This window comes from Typha angustifolia, chromosome 8 (genome assembly GCF_048772165.1).
Source record: "Typha angustifolia cultivar Huaian chromosome 8, ASM4877216v1, whole genome shotgun sequence".
Classification (NCBI taxonomy): Eukaryota; Viridiplantae; Streptophyta; class Magnoliopsida; order Poales; family Typhaceae; genus Typha; species Typha angustifolia.
In genome coordinates, this window is record NC_133246.1 from 13,982,022 (window position 1) to 13,997,233 (window position 15,212).

Sequence of the window (15,212 nt, forward strand, 5' to 3'; positions counted from 1 at the left end):
AACCTATCAATACGAGCCACGTCTGTACAGCGACGGGGCATGTATAACGTGAGGATAATTTTTGGCTGACTTCTGAGCGGCAGCCGTCGGATCAAAATTCAACGGTGATGGAAGCCAGAGTGGATTTACACCGTCCGATATGTGGGGTGACTGTTTAGGTGTTGCCACTTGTACGGTTGTGATCGCGGGATCACCTCGTCGAGTAAGACGTATAGATCTGGGAGAGATCACTCCATGTGGATTGTGGCTGCACGTTTGCCACCTCGACAGCTGGTTAGGGGCCAGCTCATAATTAATAATTTCCATAACGAGAGGGCGAGATGCCTACTCAAAAAGTTAGTCGAGTTCGGATCAGGTTATCTCGAATTAGGAGGTGCTCATGAGATCGATCAGGTTGCTTTTGAGTCTGAAAATATTAGGCCGACTTTAGGCCTCAGTTTAGTCTTCGTTAAGCTGAGGAAGAGAGAGAGGTAATTAGTAGTGAAGAGAAAGATATTTAGTTTACGAGCCAAGTCAATGAGTCAAGCAACCTAATCCTACCTGAACTTTGAGTAAGGAGCAACACAGGCTCAATTTCGATTCGAGCCTAATTGTTAAACATGACCACATGTTTATTTAATAAATAGGTCAGGGTTTTTTTAACATAAATATGTGTTAACTTATCATACAAGTTACACGATTGATGCACACAAGCCTCAGTATGAGCATAATTAGGCTAAACACCAAACCCTTTTAATAGCCTCATTATTGAATCCCTCTAACTTTTTTTATAAAAAAAAATCTACTCTAAATCTATAACTAAATATTAAATTATCCATGCTCTAGATTATTTAAACAATATTTAAATAATTTCACACATATGCTCAACTATAGTTTTACTCTTAATTTTACTTCATATATCATGTCAAAAATCTTCCCTCCTCTCTCTCTATAATCCATCCATTCCGTTCCACAAATTAAAAGTTTTCACTCATTTTTAATATATACTTCTATATAAATTTAATATTACATTAAGAAAAAATTTATTCTACCACTGTTCAAGCTTATAATTACACATCCTATTATCCTACTCTAGATTAAGAGTATGATCTTGAGAGTAAAGGATTAGAGTACTTATTCTAGATTTTCTTTTTCTTAATAAAGTTCCTACAAGACAAGAATACAAGAAGTTCCATGCATACAGAAGATGTTGAAGCTCTGGTATCTAAAGAAAACCGACTTGCATAGTAAGCATCGAGAGCAGCAAAAGATGCATACTTCGGATAGGGAGCTCAGCCAATTACAAAGTATCCGATGCCGTCAATGGTTCATAATTCTGAGATGCCAACAAGAGGACCCAAACAAAGACACCTTTTCCATTGGCTGATCACAACTACTAAGATCCAGCCTAGCTGTTACTAACCTCTCCTTCATCAGAGCCAGAGGGAGGAGGAGGTTGATGGCCTTGCCAAGTTGCCTGCGCTCTAGCATTGATGCAAGAAAAATCTACGCAAGGATCGTTCACCCGGGCGGCCGAGTCGAGCTCTATGACCGGCCGGTCCTCGCAGCAGAGATCATGATGGCCAATCCTCGATGCTGCGTCGCGTTTCCCGAGGTGTTCCGCCAACCGACGGCGGTCGTGTCCCCTGACACTGTGCTCACGTTGGGCCAGAAGTACTACCTCGTTCCCGTGAGCACCCTGCGGAAGCTTCGGAGGCATGATTCGCCTTCTCTAGCGCTTCCCAAGAGATCACATGATGGGTATGATAAGCGTAGTGGATGCTTCAAATCTTTGTTTGCAAGAGGAAAGAGTAAGGGCCAAGACGTGAGCTTTAGCATGGATGAATCTTTCGAGCTCATGAAAGAGTTTGAAAGGAAAGGAGGTAATGAGAGTTTGAGAAGGGAGATGAGAGGCTCTCGGAGAAGGCGATGGACTAGTTCACCAGCTACACCATCTTGCCATTGGCAGCCAAGCCTTGAGAGCATAACCGAAGAGTAGCAGCAATATCTTTTTAGCTATTATGTCCTGCAAGCACTTCCGGTCTAATGTAAGAAGCTGCAAGTGGCATACAATCATTTACGTACTTGGAAGCTATAGATGGATAAGGTAGTCAAAAATGTATTACAGTAATACTAGGCCTTCATGTTCTACAATGACAGTGTAGCTACAGGATTCAGAGGGATCTTTCTTGCAGCAATAGGTGCTGATTGAAATAGTTAAGCACTAACCTGATTAACAGTCTGCAATATATTTTTTGAATGATGCATCTCAAACCCATACATTAATTTTCGGCACGCACAAAGCCTGAGCAGAATCAGATATAAAGATCATTGGTATCTCATTTAAGTCATACAAAATTTACCATTGGTTGAAGTCCAAGAGTAATAATCTGTGGTGTTTGCATCTGACATCTTTTCAAGCTTCCTTGGAAATTATCTATCAGTAAAGAGAAAAGGATCAACAAAGCTTGTTCAGCACCTGCAGGTACCTTTTTGCCTCTCCAATTTCCATACTCTTGCACATATCCTTCAATTATGCGTTCCTTGCTACAAATTTCTTTAGGCTTCTATCCACATTGCATGCTTAAAGGGTATCAGCATATCTCCACAATTGACCTCTGATTTCACTGTAAGAGGTGGATATACGCAGATCACAACATTCCTGCCTAACTGATAAGTTTTTTGTACTCCATAATTCACAGAATTTCGGAGATTAGAGGTGCAACAGATAAAAAGCTAGAGCAGAATATGATATCAAGTACCAACTTTCTTGCCTGCATTTTCCTGAAAATAAAATAAAGTTGCTGAACCAAAAAGAAGTACCTGACAAAATGCAAGTATTACCACTAGAACTCACCAATATGATAGATCTTTCTTACAAAGTCAACACTTTTAGCAACATAAATCTGCCACGGTAGACAATGTGGCATCTTACTCCATACGAGTTGTGAATGCAACATATAATATATAACACTGACACTATAATATGCGTTCAACTAGGAAGACTGATGTACTAGTACATCAGTTTGTCTTGGTGTTATGTGAACATATAAGGGCTGAAGCCTGTGGGTAGTAAGCTGGACTGTGTCTACATTATCTTCATCACCTTCTCTCAGTCTCCACTCAAATTCTTGTACAAACCTGCCAATAGATACACATGAGATTAGCTTTGCCTGCAAAGAACCTGCACAAGCCCTCTTCCCGGCGCCAAAAGCCATCGTCTTGTGCAAGTCCAATGACTCAAACTTGCTATCCAGAAACCTCTCAGGCTTCCAATCTTGTGGTCCATCCCAGTCCTTTTTGTTCATGTTGCAGGCATATAGATTGATGGCAACCTGACATTATATGACAGTTATGGAGAAGTGCTTTAAAAAAAAGAAGAAAATAAATAACATATACAATTCTTCAAGACCAATGTCGCCTATTGTGCTTACCTGTATTCCAGCTGGAATATCATAGCCTCCTAGCTTTGTATCTTCATGGGCATATCTTAGAGGAATGATAGGAGCAGGAGAGTATCGTCGCAGTGTCTCATGGAAGACAGCATCCAAATATGGTAGTTGCGACAAATGCTCCTCCATAACCTTTTCAGACCCACATACCTCTTGAATTTCACGATAAAGGCGATCCTAGGATATACAGAAAAAAGAAATCAAAACACAGTTTTTTAACAGGAAAAAACCAACACTATGTGTTATGGCACCAACCTGATACTTTGGATTCTTAGCAAGTTCATACATAGCCCATTCAGTCGTCACCAATGTGGTATCTGAGGCTTCAATTATTGATTCCCATATCAGTGAGATTACTTGTTCTTCTGTCAGTCTGTTCTCGGACAGCAGAAAGTCCAGGTAGCAGCTTATCTCCTGTACTTTGTTTTTGATATATCAGATCTAATGATTTGTGAATTTGTGGTGTAAGAGAACTATTCGAAAAATGACAAACAAGTGAAGAATAACCTCTCCACATGCAATCCGTTTCTTCTGTTCCATGATCAAGGCCCTAGTAACTAAACGTTTGCGAGTTGCCATATTCTGGATCTTCATTTCCATACTCCTATTAGGAATCCATCTTAGATATGGGAAGAAATCCCTCCAATCAACTTCAATTGCACCCATCATTGGATCAACTACTAGAATATCAAAAATTTCCTTCTTGGACATCTCCTTGTTAAGCTCCTCCACATATATAGAATATATGTCTGTGCCCAGAGCCTGCAAAATACTCAGATGTATAAATGACTCTGACTGAAATGTAACTGTTTCTGATAGGTTCAGAATCCATGTCCTTAGATTTATTTGCATTAATGGTGGTGGAGACTAAATAGTCTGCTCCATGTAAGAATAATATACACTTGGCAAGAAATTTTACTTGATGACTAAATCAAAAAATTGTACATTTAAAGGGCGTCCCATTGTATGAGATCCTCACCAATGCAGGTTTTTGGAGAGCACAAGGTGAATGCCCTACTCCCTATTATTAGAGAGGCTTGTTTCATGGCTCAAAACTATAGCATCAGGCACAAGGAGGCAAGCCTTAGAGCCAAACTAGATGATTCCCTCAGGAATTCTTTATTTTAACATTATGGTGAGGATACGAAATGTCCAAGTCTGCCAAAGAGTGACAAAGGCTTTATATGCAGAGCTCAAGTTTAAAAAATTGAACAGTGAGATACCATATAGGAATAATAGACTGAACCTTCAAGATACTAATATAGAGCACCAAGAAAGGAGCATTACGAGATTCTATTATGTATAAGTCCATCATTGTGCTACCATCTCGTCTCAGACATGATAAGAGTAAATATGGGCCTTGCTTTCCAAGTAATGACATGACAAGAGTAAATAGACACTAAATCTTCCTGATAGAGGCTTACTTGTTTCAATGCTAATCGGAAAAGCTCATTCTTGAATGGCTCCCGGAAGTTCACAGCAGTATGAGGATCGCGCTTTACTAGTGAGTGCAGGATTTCTGAGATACTATCAATCATGATATCCCTGTGGCAACGATGTCGCTTCTGAAATTGGTACCATAGTGAATTCTCTTTCAAATCTTAGAATTGGATAGTAGATACAACATGCATATGTATGTACATAAGGTAGATGTGTATAAATCGATAAGCCACAATCTGCAGAGTTTCTGACTTGCGTACCTGAGCAGCAGCTCCCAGAACACTTGTGAGTATGTAGCGCTTCACCATTTTATGAAACTCACCATAGTCACTGGTGGCAACCATAGTTTTGTTTGACGTGAGCAATGTCAATGCATTTGAAAGCTTCCGAGTTGATATAGATGAGAATTTTGTAACCATTGCCTGGAAAAATCAGTCTTATGAAAATAGTTACAATTTTTTGAGTTTTTAGAAACTTTCCTGGATCATTCATGACAGTTTCCGTGGCCATACGATATTCCTAAGTATTCATGGTAAATGAATGAGTCTCCAATCAATCAGAAAATATCAGTATTCATGAATTGAGTAGGTTATTCGTGGATTGTCCATGATATTCCATAAATATTTGTGGATTACTTACCAATGTTCTTGTGTTGAAGCTTCAAACCGGAACACCAATGACTAAAATCATTACCGAAAAAATAAATGGGGAAAATCTTAAAAGTACCTCTTTTGCAACATCAGCAGAGTTCAGCACCACCAAGGTGGATGCCCCAGTTCTAATTGTGTATATATCCCCATAAATCTCTGCCCATTTTGCAAAAGTCTGGTGAGGTTTCTTTTCCTTCAACTGATGCAAATTCCCAATTAAAGGCAGCCCAGGAACAGCTACATCACAAAATTTCCTATCAGCCCGGGAACAGCTACATCACAAAATTTCCTATCTTGTGAACGACACCAAAACCATCTATTCCAGGGAAGAAATATTAATAATATATATATAAAAAATAGTAACAGATATATCATTATCTCTGCTATTGAAACCAACCACCAAATCCACTGTTCCAATCTATTCTTGGATGGGAAAACTTGGGTTATAACCAAATTTAATATTTTCTGACCAAAAGGTTCCTCATTTCATTCCATACCAAACTCAGACAATAGACAACAGAGCGAAACCCAAATCTACACTAAGAAGCTCAATTTTTTTCTATTTTGCAATACCAGGGGGCAGATTGGAGCGCCGATTGCGGGTAATACGAAGCTTCGCAACGATGATAACCACAGTAACGAGGCCGAGAACTATTGAAACAAGAGGCCCACTTTCCAACCTCCGCAGGAACATCTTACCATCTTCCATTGACGCTTTGGTGTTATCGCCTCTGATCTTCTCTTTCTATGCCTTTTATAGCTTCTAAATAGAGAGGGCAGTAAGAGTACCGCTCCGGCTCCTTCCCAGGGTATTTGTCGGTAACGGTAGTGATGGAGTAGAAGACGACGAAATGACAAAAAAAAAGCATCTTTTGGGAAGATTGCCAAGATGTAAGGCTGTCAAATTAGTGCCGCAGTCAAAAATAGAAACAGCATCGTAATAAAGGTTCAAGCTTTTAAAACCTTCTTCAAAACCAATGAAATCAAATACGATTCAAATCATTCAAGCAGTCTTTAAACTTTTTTTTTTTTTTTTTTTTATCGTTCATGAGCCGGAAGGCTAGATATGGGCTAGACAAAGGGCCAACCCTTCCTAGATACAGAAACACTTTAGGTCCCATTGAGCTTTTTAGCTGTCTAATCTAGACTTCAAGTCATATGCGTCGCCGAACAATTGCTTCGAATCAAACGCCGTCGAGAGCTACTCCAAGCCGTTGCATTGCCAAGCTGTTCTTCCAAGCTAGCCGCATTGTCGAGCCATCAACCGAATCGAGCTAAGCCACAAACTACCAACCACCAAATAATTTCTCCACCATATTATTTGGGATTGGAGTTGAACTCATAACCTTCTTGATCATGAGCAAGGTACCTACCAACTCTACTAAAATTGGTTGGTAAGCAGTCTTTAAACTCGCACAGATCTCCAACCGACTGGCTAATCAATACTTCAAAAATCGAGACGATTGAACATTTGCATCGAGAATTAATCCTCTCCACGTTACCAATATCAAATCATTAAAAACCTCATTTAAACTTCTTGCCATTTGAATCACTAAAATAATCGAGACAGCAAGCGAGCAGATCTCATCAACAAATCCAACGCAACGCAATAAACTGTGGAAGAAAAGATCCGCAATTTCTTTTCGAAATTATAAGAAAAGTGAACAAGAAAGTAATCCAATACAGTGTAAAACGCACGTGATTAGAATCGGAGAGGAAGAGAGAGAGAAGAGGGAGACGAAGTGGAGAGTGGAGACAAGGGGGAGTGGCGTATTTAAAAAATAATATTAAAAACTATAAAATAATATTTACAAATTATTAAAAAAAAAATAAAAATGATGTAGCATTACGTGGGCTTAAAACAAAAAAAGGAAATAAAAAGCATTAATATTATTATTATATAAAATAAAATATTATTAAAAACATTATAGACAGCCGGGTGGGGGCCAGCTCATGATTAAAAATTTCCATTTCGAGAGGGAGAGAGATGCACACGTGGTAGGTTATATGCCGAAGTTAGACGAGTTCGGATCGGTCTGCCTTTGAGTTAAAAGAAATTGGGTCGACTTCAGGTCTGACTCTAGTCCGTCTCGAGAGCACTCGAGTTAGGTTGAAGAAGAGGGAGGGGAGATGGTCAAACTTTGGGCTTTAGTTAGGCCCAGTACTTAGACCAGAAGCACAGAGTAATCGGCCCAGACTTTGGCCATTTAAATTAGAGGGATTAAGTTACATCTTGACCCAGATATATATTTTTTTTTTCCTTTAGAAAATTATCGTGTGACGGAAAATTTAAGAGCAAGATTATCATTTGATATTTTCCTATTCACAATGTCAGGATTTGAGAGACATTAAATAGTTTAAGGAAATCAAATGTCAAAACAAATCAATTCAAATAAATAATGTGAATTGATCTAATTTGTAGTAGTCACAACTCATTCGGCTGCAAGGGTTTCTTGTAGTTTAATTTACTGGTGAATGACTTGGCTGCCGACCAGGATTCCCTAGAGTTGAATCAGACTCCCTAGAGTTAGTCAATATCTTGGATAAAAAAGGTTGGGTGCCCATGGAGCGTTTGAGGATTAGTTGCTCTATTATTTTCATCATCGCCATATCTTTTGAAGTACAAAAGGTGAAATAATTTTGTTATAAGTTCATCGAGATAAAAATATATTTAACTATACCACCAACCCAATCTAAGAACACCTCAAACCAAGACCATTATATATTAATATATATATATATATTTATAGAGAGAGAGAGAGATAGCAAAGACCAAAGCAGACTCTTGTTGTGGATTAGGTCTATGTTTAAAGTTTTTGGAGGAATAGACAAATTTCCTACTACAAGAGTTGGTGTAGGCTGGTTTCCTCCTCTAATAAAAACATAAATTTATTTTTTTATTAGAGGACGGGAGATCAAACTTATCCGCATTTGGATGTTTTTAAAAAGTCCCTTAGTTAGTTTTGAGTTAAGTGCTCAGAATAGTGTTGCTGTGTACTCTAAGAATGAAAAAGATTAGCAAATCTTTTTAATTGGGCACATTAAATTTTCCTTTTCCTAATTGACGTATTTTGATCACACGTGGAATTTCATGTTTATTAAAAATTGATTGATTAATTAATTATTGTGACATTTTTAATTATAATTTTGTTGTTTAATCTACCTGATCTCTTGTTAGTTTTGCCTCTCTCGCGGTTAGCAATCTATTCCTCCAAATAATTTGATGGCTCATCTAATTTTCTATTTTTTATTTATTTATTTTATTAAAAAAAGAGTGGGCTAAGGGCATCAAGACAAAGTGGACCAAGCCAATTGACCCTCTCTCTCTCTCTCTCTCTCCAATCTTTTTCCTGCCTCCTACTTTGACTCCTTTTCAAGTCCTTCAAATAGCAGACTTTGAACGTCTACTTTTCATGGCTGCTGTATCTCCAAACCTCTACTTTTCAATCCCTCTCGCTCTCTCTCTCTCTCTACACCAACTCCCGTATATTTTTTTTCTCTCTCTCTCTCTCTCTAGTCTCGAACTTCTACTAAAGATACAACCATCACCAAATAGGATATGGATATCAATTACCAGCCTCACAACTCCACATCTCTCCTTTATTGCATGGACTCCATCTTCCTCCTCAACTCCGAAGCCCGCCGCCGTTTCCTCCAGAACGCGCTGCGCATCCTTGGATGCGCGTACATCTGCCTATGGTCCCCATTCCCCCATCCAGCATCCAAGTACATCACCAGGCACGCATGACTCTCTCTTACTTCATCTCCAATAATTCTTCTAATTACGATGATATCTTTGTACGCAGTCTTCTTGCATCCATGGGCGGATGGTTTCATGATGAAGAAATACCTCAGCCGAGCTCGTCGTCGTCGTCGGGGATCAGCGCGCCGCGGAGGCTGTTCGACGCTTACCAGAGATCTACTTGTAGCATCAGTAGTGGGTAAACTGGGAGAGAAGACGCTAGTTTTCAAATTACTTAGTACTTTGTACTACTCATTAATTCGATCATTTGGCTTGATGGGTATTGTTTGATTTGGTTCTTGCGTTCATTTGGTTTGATTAAAGTTGCGTTCCTGGATTGGCCTACACGGAGGGGCTGCCCTATATCGAGTTCGAAAACTCGCACTTGCTGAACTTGGCATCGTCCCAACTCCAGCAGCAGTTCTACCAAGTAATTAAGAGTACTTAATTGATTTGAATTATAAATCCTTTTTTTTTTTTGGCTTCATTGCCATTAGAATGTTAATTCTTGGTTTGGTTTCATTTGTTTCAGGGAGCTGGAATCAAGGTTTGTACTTGTTACTTTAGAGGTGCAATCCAATCATAAGCTTACTACAATATCTGAGACAAATGCGATGTTTTGAACAACAGATAGCAGTGTTCATGGGATGCCAAAAGGGAGAGATCGAATTGGGAATGCGAACTTCCGCTAATGTAATCAAATTTTACCTCACATTTTATATATACAATGGTTAATCAGTTACCTCCAGTTTTATTATCTATCTATCTATCTATCTATCTATAACAATTAATATTGCAGGTCAACATGCAAATGAATGTACAACAAGTGTTCTCCGAGGACTTCATCCAACAATCCGTGTTTGACGATCTCCTCCATCTACCTGATCAAAGCCGGCCCTCATCGTCGACCTCGTCGTTGCGATCGCTCTCGGTGGGCAGTCCGGAATGCTCGTCTCTCATGAACCTCAGCAAAGGAACTGCTTCTTTCATGCCTAGCCGATACCGCGACATGCAGTTCACGACGCCCGAGACCGACGACGCTGCGATGGCGACGGCGATGCTCGCCGTCATATCTTCGACCCCTCCACCTTCTCTGCAGTTACTTCACGACTATGGCACGGGAAAAGATCACGGAAACCGCCCGCCGGGGGCATTCAAGGCCTATAATTCGGCACTGGCACCCAAGATCGAGCGTCGCCCGGCCGCTGTCCATGGGCAGAGGATGATTAAGACTGTGGCATCCATTTTGAGAAGAATGTACGCGACGAGCTTCGAAGCTCGAATGCCGGAGGCGAGGCCGACGAGCAGCCAGTTGCATCACATGATATCGGAGCGCAAGCGGCGGGAGAAGTTGAACGAGAGCTTCCATTCTCTGAGGATGTTACTTCCACCGGGATCTAAGGTACTCTCAACTCATCTGCAAAACCATCCTACCTTTTGCTTTTATTATCATTCAGGATGTCTGAAGATGGATTTCGTATTATATCTGCCAGAAGGACAAGGCATCAGTTCTCGCAAAGACCAAGGAGTTCGTGAACACATTAAAAGCTCAAGTATCCGAGCTCGAGGAGAGGAATCGAGAGCTAGAAATGCAACTACATCCACCTGATCATCCAGCAAGCGAAGCTGGCGATTCTAGTGTTCGAGTACAAGTGCAGATAACCAGCGAACCCGCATCGACGTCGGATTCGACCCGAATCAACCTGACAATCATAGTGAGGGTGGAATGCGAGATGATACAGTTGCTTCTTGACGTGCTCGAGTTCTTGAAAGGGATGACGACGCTAAGCTTGGTATCAGTGAGCGCGAATACCGATGCGCCGGGAAGAAATATATTTGCAAGAGCAAGCCTAACTTTGCAAGTGAAGGTATGAATGATAGTTAAATAAATCGATGATTACTATTTATTTGATTCATCCCGATTAAGGCTTCTGATTCCATTAATTACATCTTGCCCCTTCCACATCCTGCATTATATTTAGTGGAGCTCGTAGGTCTTTTGCAGCTGAGACCGGGTCTTCCCGGGTGCAATAAAATTCTCTGCAGCCTCGGCTGCAGAGAATCCCGAATCCCAAGGTTAATCTAGTACAAGCTTCTTGGAAGCTCCTGTTATAAATGCAAACTTGGACGTATCTCTGGCCAGTGACAAAGACGTACAACTTTATGTTACAAATTTGACTGCCCACCGGACTATCTTGGCTAATTTAACAGACCGATATTCTTCCAATGGCCACGCCAATTTCTCCATCGGTGATGCAACATTTAGGTCCTGCGAATAGAATTAAATAAACCTCAGGAATAATCTTTACCTAATGTCTTGATCAAGAAGAGAGAGGGAGGGGGGAGTGGGTCATTTATTTTGGTTATGCCTAGAGTTAATTGCTTGAATTAGCACCGGAATGACATCTTAGTCATGACAATAATATCATTTTTTTTATCGCATAATTGTACTTTTTTTTCGTACCTACTTATTGGAAAAGTTGAATCATGTCAATGGAAAAGTGATTATCAACTAATGCTTTTGTTTCGGTAAACTATTTAAATTATTATTTGTTGATGTTTAGGGGAGTGACTGGGACAAGCCGTCGTTCGAGGAAGCCGTCAGGATGGTGGTAGAGGATGCGGTGTCACGACCGACGACCGGAGAGCCTTGACCTTTGGCCGGAGGTTGGCCCATCAATTTTGACCAAATCTTTTTTAATGCATGCAACCTATGGATCAAGAGAAAGTGCATGGAATCTAAATCCTTTGATCAAGTTGGTGAGAGCTATTAAAGATATAAAAGAAAAAGGAGCTAGTGTTCGAGATTCCCACATCAGCCATTGGATGGAGATGGCTGGTTAAGAGTTTTTTTCCTTGTTTGTTTATCTCATATACACGATGTAGCATACAGGTTTTATCAGTAGAATATTTCATTTCTTAAATATTTATAATCGAAGAGATCTCAAGATGGCGGATTTGACTTGACTTATTGCATGGTTTAAGATCGTACAATCTCTTTACTTGTGAGCCTATCGTTATAGATCACACTCTTGAAATAGCTTTTCCTTTCACCTATCTATTTTTATCAAGTTGACTGAGTTAAAAATTAAAAAAAAAAGCAAAAAATAAGACCGTGTATAGATTTTTCATTTTAGCTCGTAAAAATACAAGTTTGATACAATACAATAATGAATCATGACCAAAACCTAAAAATTATAGACCATGTAAAATTAGATTAGAAAGAAGTAGGTTTTATAACTCGAGCTTTAACCGCAACATTAACGGTTTGTTATTTGCAACGGTAACAATTCTTATTTATAACATCTAAGAAAACACTAGTACTCTTGAAAACTTAACGATTGTGGAGCACATTATCCCTCTATGTGTATGATTTAATATAATATGCAATTAAACCTAAAAATTATAGGCTGTTTAAAATTATATTAAAGAGAAGCAAGTTCGTGAGACATAAAGTAAAACAGTTTCAAGTTATTCTTTGTTGTCGACCCAAGTGCTTTGCTAGGGTTAGGCTGCCTTGTTCTTCCCGTCGCAAGAAGGGCTTCCCTTAACTCTGTTCCTTTAGTCGGGTGCTAGAAGAGCTTCCCTAAAGAATTTCTTCTCTCTTCTATTTTATTCTCCCCCTCCTTATCATCCTTGGGGTTGTCGGCCCCTTGAGCAGCTAGGTGAGTGGGTGGTGGAGTTGAGCCGCCTAGCCTAAGCCCCACCATCTTCTTCTTCTCTAACTTTGCTCCTTCTTCTTTTCCAACTCCATTGGTATCTTACTCTGTGCTCTCTTTGCCCAACTTCGTTAATATCTCGCTCCGGTCTCTCTTCGCTTCCATCTTAGTCGAAATCTTTCTCCTTTATGCTCGACCCCATCCTTGTTTTCTTATTCCACTCAATGGTGCAGCCTCCAACCCTGTTGCTCTCCTCTACAGTCACCATTTTAGGTAGCTCTTTGGCCCTTGTCTCCGCCTTTCAAGTCATTGTTTCTCTGGCCTCTCGTCCTATCACCATGGTGGTTGCTGGCTCCTTTAGTATGCCTAAGCTCTAGGCAGCAACCATAGTTGGCATCCCTCCAATGCTGCGATCCTCACCAGTTGCCTTACCCCCTTGTCGAGTCTCATTTGTTGCGGCTGCTAACTGATGGTGGATCTACCTTGGTAGTCAGTGATTGGATGATGTCTCGTCGTCTTGTAGTGGACCTATTGCAATGGCTAGCGACTGATGAGTAGGTGTATTCCTAGGTGTCTTGCCTGTACCTATTTTGGTGATTTGTTTAGTTGGTTTTTATGGGTTGGTCGGTCTATATGTGCGTTAAATCTATTTTGGATATGAAGAGTTACATGACGCCAACCCTTTGTTGAGATACACTCTGAGTCCAAATCTCCAGCATATGTTCCTTCTTTGTAGGGCTACCTCCGTAAGTCAAGAGGGAAGCTTGTTCTACGGCCGACGACCCCTTCGTTAATTTTATTTGTATGAGTACTTATTTGTTATAAGATGATACCTTGGGTTTAATATTCCTCAATCTATTTTCAGCCAAAACTGGGGTTTTTTTATAAAATTTTATCATATATCTCCTCTTTTTTATTTGTGTATCATATTGTAACATCTATCTGATTTATCTATCAAAGAATATTTTAAAAGAAGAGAAAAAAGCAAGTCCACATATTTTGGCCATTATACCTTTCCACATCCTTTGTGACCAGAAAAATTAGAAGAAGAAGAAATAATCACCCAAAGTAGAGATTTCCAAAGAAGAAGTTGAAATTTATTTGTCCGACTTGCAAGTAGTTTGAGAAATATGCAATGTAGGAAGGTAGGAAACATAGGAAGAGAAGAGAATGTTAAATGGGCACGTGAGAAATACTCTAGCAGATGGAGTTAGGTTGTTAAAAAAGAATTCTACCTTTTTTTTAATAGACATTTACAAACAATACCCTACATCTTTACTCTCATATAATTTATTTAAAAGAGTTTAATAACTATCCAATTCTTTACCCAGTATCACATTATAATAAAAACATATCTACTTTCGTGCAAGATAGAAATCGTCGATAAATATTTTATTCTCTAAACTTATAGAAAGAACGGCATTTTAGTTATGTTAAAAATATTCAGTTACAAACTAATAAACTAGTAAAGTATAAAAGTAAAAAAGATTTAGTGACAATTAAAAATTTTAAGCGTAAGGTATTATTTATAATATTATTAACAACTAAATAGAAAGTTAACACCAATGATTCAATTTTTTTTTCTACTATCTAAATATTGGTCTTCGATTCTAAATGAATCTATAATTTTTTTTTCTTAAAAAAATTAAGTAAGGATATAATAACTAAGAATAAGATAATTAATCGGTAAGAAGACTAAGTGAAATGATAGTGATCCCTCTTATAAGAACAGTGTTCTTTCGAAAAAGCTAAGCAAAGATGGACCAGCTGTCCCCTTGTGAGAAACAAGTTGCCTTCAACCCCTCTTTGATCGTTCCAATGGGCGGAATAGTTGAAGGATAGGACGGAGATGTCGCAAGAATAAGTGCTAGTATCCAAAGACTTATTCCAACTTCGTGGATAACTACAACGTGCCGATTGAATTAAGGGTCCTCATCCCGTCCATATCCGATAGTTTTGGAAGCATTCCATTAGAGAGATGATTGCATGTGACTTGAGATTAGTCTGGACTTATTAGCTGACCCAAAGCAAGCTTTCTCATTGAGTTGTGTAGATCTCTACCTGCCAGGAAGCAGCAGACATGAATGACATATTGACATGAATCAGTTTTCTTCTTTTCGACGTGATTACATCTCTTAATTTATTACTCATTCTCACACACAACTCTTATTTTGTTTTTGCATATTAATCCACAGTATTTATGAAAAAAATTAAAAGACCATATTACCTTCAACTTTACTGTTTTTTTTGTTAATCTAAATAAGGGTAAAATAATTCTTAAAGGACGTAA

The 15,212-nt window shown here is 39.2% G+C and overlaps 2 protein-coding genes across 4 annotated transcripts; one reads left to right on the forward strand and one right to left on the reverse strand.

Moving 5' to 3' along the window:
- Positions 1 to 2,819: 2,819 nt before the first annotated feature.
- On the reverse strand, positions 2,820 to 6,357 carry LOC140764790 (ent-kaurene oxidase 2). 2 transcript variants are annotated; one of them, XM_073103545.1, is made up of 8 exons: positions 6,095 to 6,357; positions 5,598 to 5,758; positions 5,132 to 5,293; positions 4,856 to 4,996; positions 3,939 to 4,193; positions 3,687 to 3,845; positions 3,414 to 3,608; positions 2,820 to 3,314 (listed from the first exon to the last, which is right to left on the reverse strand). In XM_073103545.1, the coding sequence occupies exons 1-8, from the start codon at positions 6,228 to 6,230 to the stop codon at positions 2,976 to 2,978; spliced, it is 1,548 nt and encodes a 515-aa protein (XP_072959646.1). In that variant the 5' UTR covers positions 6,231 to 6,357; the 3' UTR covers positions 2,820 to 2,975. The 2 variants fall into 2 exon arrangements, with proteins under 2 accessions (XP_072959646.1, XP_072959647.1); XM_073103546.1 differs by lacking the exon at positions 6,095 to 6,357 and having other exon boundaries at positions 5,132 to 5,390; positions 5,598 to 5,736.
- A 2,626-nt stretch (positions 6,358 to 8,983) lies between these two features.
- On the forward strand, positions 8,984 to 12,220 carry LOC140765148 (putative transcription factor bHLH041). 2 transcript variants are annotated; one of them, XM_073104089.1, is made up of 8 exons: positions 8,984 to 9,259; positions 9,328 to 9,462; positions 9,588 to 9,693; positions 9,796 to 9,810; positions 9,894 to 9,956; positions 10,063 to 10,665; positions 10,757 to 11,131; positions 11,828 to 12,220. In XM_073104089.1, exons 1-8 carry the CDS (start codon positions 9,081 to 9,083, stop codon positions 11,915 to 11,917), a joined length of 1,566 nt encoding a protein of 521 aa, XP_072960190.1. In that variant the 5' UTR covers positions 8,984 to 9,080; the 3' UTR covers positions 11,918 to 12,220. The 2 variants fall into 2 exon arrangements, with proteins under 2 accessions (XP_072960190.1, XP_072960191.1); XM_073104090.1 differs by having other exon boundaries at positions 8,985 to 9,247.
- The last annotated feature ends 2,992 nt before the right edge of the window (positions 12,221 to 15,212 follow it).